This window comes from Triticum dicoccoides, chromosome 1B (assembly GCF_002162155.2).
Source record: "Triticum dicoccoides isolate Atlit2015 ecotype Zavitan chromosome 1B, WEW_v2.0, whole genome shotgun sequence".
In the NCBI taxonomy this organism is placed as follows: domain Eukaryota; kingdom Viridiplantae; phylum Streptophyta; class Magnoliopsida; order Poales; family Poaceae; genus Triticum; species Triticum dicoccoides.
The window spans coordinates 612,729,586-612,736,185 of NC_041381.1; the positions used below are offsets into that span (position 1 = coordinate 612,729,586).

Sequence of the window (6,600 nt, forward strand, 5' to 3'; positions counted from 1 at the left end):
TATAGATTTGAGATCCGTGTAACATCTTTTAGGTTTGCCATTGATTAATCTTTTGTTTTTCTAATTGCACTAAGACGAGTTCTTAGCATTAAGTAGTAACAAGGTTAAATGTTGATACTATGTATACATATGGATCTTTTTTGGGGAATCTTTTTTGAGTTCATGGGGAACTTCTTTTAGGCATATAAATCTTAATCATCAACCAACTTTTTTGTACTTTTATAGAAAGTTAGTAACTTATACTACTTTTATACTATTATGGAATTTTGGTTTAAGTATTCATGATCTGACATTTTGATACCACTAGTCTGACATATACTCTGTTGGAACCGTATTAGTATGATGTTAGCATGCTTCATTAACTGCATCCCTATGAAGGAATGATGATAGCATAGTGTTTGCATGGATCACGAGGCATGCATTGAACCGAGATAACATGGGGTGGCACTGCCACCAGAGGGGTGGCATAGTCACCGGGTGTTAAAAATCCACATAATAGTGTATATATATATATATATATATATATATATATATATATATATATATATATATATATATATATATATATGTAGTTTATATATTTATATAGTTTTTTTCATTTGCGAGAGATAAGACTATTTCTTATATGTGTGAATTGACCGGTGTTTGTGTTTGATGCAGTTCAGCTTGAAGGTAAAAGGGTCGGCAGCCTTACCGGCCAAGGGGACAAACCCTGGTGTTGTTGACGCTTCGATGGCTCTCGCTGAAAAGAGTGGTGACAACTTGGGCTTGAACTGCATGGTCTGCGGCATCACAGCAAGCAGTCAGAAGAACATGCAAGATCACCTCAAAGGGAAAATTCATATGAGGAAGACTGCCATGCTCGCGCAACCATATCCTAAGGAGGATGGGGTAAGGAATATGGTTTAGACTTTGCCAACCCTACCCAAATTCAACAAAACAATATATATGTGTGTGTTTACTGTAGCATGGTTAACTATAATATTCATAAGTTCATATGAAGCTACTTGAATCGGTTGTCTTTCCAACTCATTTATTGACCACAATACTGCCTCCTTACAAATATGTAACACCCCCTCAAATTATGAGCGTAACTTTGACTAATAAGATCTGAGTTGTATGCCACAAAAAATATATCACTGATTTTGTATCTGAAAGAAGTTTCAAATGCTATAGTTTTTGTGGCATATAGCTGAAATTTTATTAGTCAAATTTATTGTTGAAGTTAGGCTGAAAGCTAGAGAGGGTCTTATATGCTTGAAAGTAGGTATTATTCTGATCCTATTAGTGTAAAGTGCTCGTTCTTTTGTATACAAAAGGGCCCAAACTGCAAATCAAGTAGTAATACATGGCCAAAGTGTATCATGATTTCTGGAACATAAAGAGGTCTCAAAGGCTATTTAAGCATGATTGCTGAGAAACCAATTTTATATGTTCTTACAACTGTCTTTGGTGCTAATTTCTAGTCTAGTAAAATGTTTGCATTCTTCCATTATCTTTGAACATTGAGAGGCGCGAGAAGCACCGGAGCTTGCGAGAAGAGATTTTCTAAACCTAGGAACATATGAACCCTATAGCCTTATAAGGCTAAAGAAGTTTGATAAAATACACCGCATGAGACATGTGGTTAGCAAAATCAAAATACATAGAGGATGGATACAAGTATATGCATCTAAAATTTAAAACTTAAATATGACCTTACACTGTTCCTTGTTCATCTAGGTCTCATAGAGTCCTATTTAAGTTTTAAAGTTTGCACGCGCATACTTGTATCCTTTCCTAATTGCACGATTTATGTCATATTTTGCTGAAACTTATGTGCATATTTTTAGGGTTTATAAGGTTCAGATGTACTCCCTTCATTCCATAATTCTTGTCCTGGTTTTAGTTCAAAAACATAGATTCATCGTCAATGCCAGTTCAAAGACTTGGTATTTCAGGAGATTCCACTATCAATGTTGCAGCGAGGGATGTGCCACTAGTGTCTTTCCAAGTTTTTTGCTAGTGCCATCTCAGTCCTTTTCCTGTCAATCTCTCCTTCCCTGACCATGTGATGTTTTGGTGTTGCACTCTCCCTTCAAACCTTGGTTGGTTTTATCCGGCATTATATTTTGACATCTTATCATTTCTCAAGACGTGATTGGGAAAAACCCAACCAAGGTTGATCGTCTGAACGGTCTGAAAAGACAGCAGAACATGAAACATCACATGGTCAGAGAAGGAGAGAGTGACAGAAAAGGGACTGAGATGGCACTAGCACAAAGCTATGAAAACATTAGTGGCATATGTCTGAATACACCAATTTTTGTTTCAAAGTGTGATTTTGCCTCTGTTCTTCCTCAGGTCTCCATAACCTAAATGGGTGTCTGCTTAGTGGAGTTTGTGTTTTTTCATGCAGGTCTGCTCAAAATCAAATGCATCAGCAGCCATGCTACCGGCCAAGCGGAAGAACTCCGACGTTGTCCCAGCCGCATCCACCCTTTCAGCTGGGCCAAGCAGCAAGAATCAGAAGCAAGATCACCGCAAAGGGAAGGCTCACATGAAGATGGCGGCCTCGCTTGCGCCTGGAGAAGCGGAGGAAGAGGCAGAGGTGGAAGGCGGCTACACGCCATGGAAGTTCGAGATGGTGACCGAATCCGGGACACTGTGCGAGGTGGTGCAGCTGAACGGCTCCATCCTCTGCGAGGTGTGTGACCAGCAGGCCCCGGACCGCGTCACCATGATGTGCCACCTCCAGGGGAGCAAGCACATCTCCAAGCAAGCCAAGCAGAAGCAGTGCGAAGCCGTGGAACCACCGGCTGCCGTCGCTGCTGATGGCGATGGGCCAGGATCAGAAATGGTGCCCATGGAGGCCAATGGCGTGGGCCGGGTGGACGGTGGCTCCCTGCTGTGCAAGCTCTGCAACGTGAAGGTGGCGTCGGAGTGCGACATGGAGTCTCACTTGTCCGGCAGGAAGCACACCAACAAGGCGAAGGTGGCTGCAGTTGGTGTCGGTGCATGTGGCAACGAGTCAGGATCAGAAACTGTGCCCATGGAGGCCAATGGCGTGCGCCGACTGGAGGGCGGCATCCTGCTGTGCGAGCTCTGCGACGTGAAGGCCCCGTCGGAGTGCGTCATGCGGACTCACCTGTCGGGCCGGAAGCACACCAACAAACTCAAGGCCGCCGCTGACGCCGGTGCAGGACAGGAGGTGAAGAAGGCCGCCATGGTCGGCAGCTCATCCAAGGAAGTCACCTCCATCGTCGTCAACAGCAGCGATGACTCAGTGAAGAAACCAGCAGCGGGAGAGATTGAGGTGGTAGTATCATCGGCAACGCCTCAAGTGGACGTCGCCGCCCCGGTCTGCGCCCGTGTCTCCTTCGTGGCGCCCATGGAAGTAGACGAAGGTGCTGCCAAAGCTGAAGAACAAGAGAAAGCTGATGCCGAGGAAGAGGGAGCCGTGGAGATCGACGGAGGCGCCGCCGTGACCGGCGAGGAGTATTACATCAAGGCGGAGGGCAAGCTGTTCGTCACGCTGCGCCAGGCGGACGACAGCCTCTCGTGCGGCCTGTGTGGCGTGCACGGCTGTGACAAGCGCGGCATGATCAATCACATCTACACCAGGGACCACTGGCGCAGAGCCCGTCTCGCCGAGGAGAAGGGGCGGGCGGTGACCAACAACGGCGCCGGCGCCAGCCCCGGCATCCCGGTCACCGGCGGAGCGGCTCAGGTCGACAACTGACGGCAGCCGTGCGTGAATTTGGGACGGCGATGTGTGCTGAAGTTTGCTTTGATATACCTTTATGTGTGTATGGACCTGTTGAGACTCCAGTACAACTGTTGAACCCTCGTGTGGGTTAAGTCTCAAGTGTGAGTGAACTTGGAACCATCTGAGCATTTTCTGCCAGTACAACTTGTTTTAGACTTCAGTAGAATTTGTTTCCAACTATTTTCTGCCTGCATCTTTTGGTAGTACTATTTACTAACTTGTTTTCAAATCAGCCATACTAACGATGCCTGGAGAAGATCGCTCCCAGCCACACCATTATCATGATAACATCAGTTTGATCAATAATCTGGCTGCTGATACAGCGCCCATCAGGAGAAGGGAGAAGTTCAAAACAGCAGGGTTACATAGGCGGGCATGATAAGGATGTAAATGAATAAACAGAACTGCAGAGCCATGCATGAAATATTGCCAGCGAGAAGGGCCAGGGAATGTGCAACATAATACTCCCTCCGTTCGGAATTACTTGTCATAAAATGGATAAAAATGAATGTATCTACAACTAAAATACATCTAGATACATTCATTTCTTGGACGAGTAATTCCGAACGGAGGGAGTACAAATCAACACGCAGTGGCTATTCAAGGATGGCCTGTTGTCGATAACAAGATGGTACGGCCTATTCAGCATGTCTTTATAAGGACTACTCTACATGACTTCAGACGAAAGCTAGAAAAACTTTCTGCCCAAAATAACCACATCTTGTTTTTTACATGGTTTAAAACCTTTCTGCTCTACTGGATTTATTGACGGTAAACAGAGCACATTATCTGAAGAAAGAAGTGCAAAAGTACAGTACATGTACCCTCTGTTCAGCAGGCCAACAGACCGAATGACATGGACTAAAACGTGATGTGATACATACCCCCATCACATGAGTTCATCACAGTAGACTGAATTGTCGAGGAATGAATTGTTTATAGAATGCTTGCTAGTCCTTCCTTCTTGGCAGCCGGCCTGTTCCCAGGGAATGCAGTGCGGGATACATCAACGAGGGCCTTGAAGCTGTATGGCTCATGCATCGACAGCTCCGAAAGTACCTTCCTGTTGAGTTGGACGTTCTCCTTCATCAGTCCATGCATGAAGTTGCCATAGTTCACCTGGGCAGTAAGTTCAGACAATACATCAGACACATGTGTGTGTGCGTACAGTAGCAAAACTAGAAACCCGGTAGCTTATACTTTGTTATCGTATTCTGCTTGGTTTCTTTGGGAAAAAAATTTAACATGAGAATGCAACAAATTTCATTTCATCGTCAAACCTTGAATGTAAATAGATACTACATACCCCATGGAGTCGTGTACCAGCATTGATGCGCTCGATCCAGAGAGACCGCATGTCCCTTTTCTTGTTGCGCCGATCCCTGTATGAATATTGCAATGCTTTTTCTACACGCTCCCTGGCGATTCTTATGCAGTTTTTAGCCCTTCCTCGGAATCCCTTGGCTAACTTAAAAATCTTCCCCTTGTTCATCTTTGAGATCTTGGCTCACACAGTATTTACTCCCTATATTCACAACATCAAAGTAAGAAATTGGAGCAAATTATGAATTACTGTAATGAAATAGAAGTTCAGAGTACACGCCAATACTTCAGACATTTATTCCTCGAGAAGGGAATGCATATGAATAAAACATACTTAAGGACAGTTATTTTCAGCCTAGACTTCTTCAGGAACCAGTTTAAGCTTCTCTACCCACAGGAGCTGCGGCATAGAGAAGTCTATAGACTGTAAGTATCAGTTATTCTGCCCCTTAGTTTATTTTATTTTCTGATGAAAAGTCCATGGACTGTAATTATGTAAATCTTAAATTATATTGTGTAATTTTTTGCTGTGTTTATCATAGATATTATTAACATTATAAAATAAATAATACAACAAAAATAAGATGTAATTTGTACTTGACAACAAGTTAGATAAAAAGAGGTTGTGAAGGCATTACAAGGGTTTCCCCCAAGAAAAGCAGTCACGATAAAAACTAATCATCAAGGTACGACACTAGCAGCAATAGCATCATGAATTGTGCCGACAGTCTGTTTTGAATGACTCCACCTATTTTTGAATCGCTTACACTCATAATTTCTCTTTGTGTGCTCACTAAACTTGCTTATCAAATAAACATACCCAAGTAAGTTCAAACATCTGGTGGGACGGTTATATACATGTACTTCTTCGATACGCACATCAAGAAAAACTATATGGGTCATAGGATCCAAAGTTACTTTCGCCTTTCCCATTCTCGTCTATGACAAAATGAATGTTAAAACTGGATATGTGCTTGTTTAGTGTCTACCAGAGATGAAAAAAAATTGCGCTAAAATAGGATCGGGTACTGTGTAGTACTGTATTCCAATCGACAGTTTCCACTTGGAATTGGCCGTCAGATTAAAAAATAACGTGAAAATTATAGCAAATGCAAGCAGCAGTAGATGGTGCAAATGTGTGATCTGCTTGCTAATTCAAATCCTGCCACCAACAAAGAATCATTTCCAGCCAATCCGACACTATCCGGCGGCAGGCAAGGGGCGTCAAGGGATTCGGACGGTCGCGAGCTACGGCAAACAAGCACGCGGATTCAGTGGCAGGAGCCGGGCCGGCCATGCCGCGCGCGGTGGAATCATATACACCTAGCACGCGCGAGCGGGAGATGTACATGTGTGTGCAAGCACGTACGTACCGAGAAGCAGGGAAGAAGAGCCGGTGCGGAGTCGTTCGGGGCGGAGCAGCTCGGAGTAGAGGGAGGCGACGGAGACCGGCGTCGGCGGCGGGCGGCGGGCGGCGGAGTGAGAGCTCGGGCGCGTGAGAGGAGAAACCTAGAGCTTTGTTTTCTGTG

The 6,600-nt window shown here is 44.4% G+C and overlaps 2 protein-coding genes across 2 annotated transcripts in view; one reads left to right on the top strand and one right to left on the bottom strand.

Annotated features, from left to right (window-relative positions):
• LOC119310099 overlaps positions 1 to 3,928 on the top strand; it is a 5,645-nt gene extending 1,717 nt beyond the window's left edge. Inside the window, exons 4-5 of the mRNA XM_037585946.1 lie at positions 661 to 891; positions 2,399 to 3,928. Of these exons, the coding sequence (XP_037441843.1) occupies positions 661 to 891; positions 2,399 to 3,721 (1,554 nt within the window). The 3' untranslated portion in view covers positions 3,722 to 3,928. The remainder of the gene's footprint in view (positions 1 to 660; positions 892 to 2,398) is intronic.
• Positions 3,929 to 4,345: 417 nt separating this feature from the next.
• LOC119349118 (50S ribosomal protein L20-like) lies at positions 4,346 to 6,600 on the bottom strand. The gene is made up of 3 exons (XM_037617129.1): positions 6,445 to 6,600; positions 5,055 to 5,273; positions 4,346 to 4,867 (listed from the first exon to the last, which is right to left on the bottom strand). The coding sequence occupies exons 2-3, from the start codon at positions 5,238 to 5,240 to the stop codon at positions 4,685 to 4,687; spliced, it is 369 nt and encodes a 122-aa protein (XP_037473026.1). The 5' UTR covers positions 5,241 to 5,273; positions 6,445 to 6,600; the 3' UTR covers positions 4,346 to 4,684.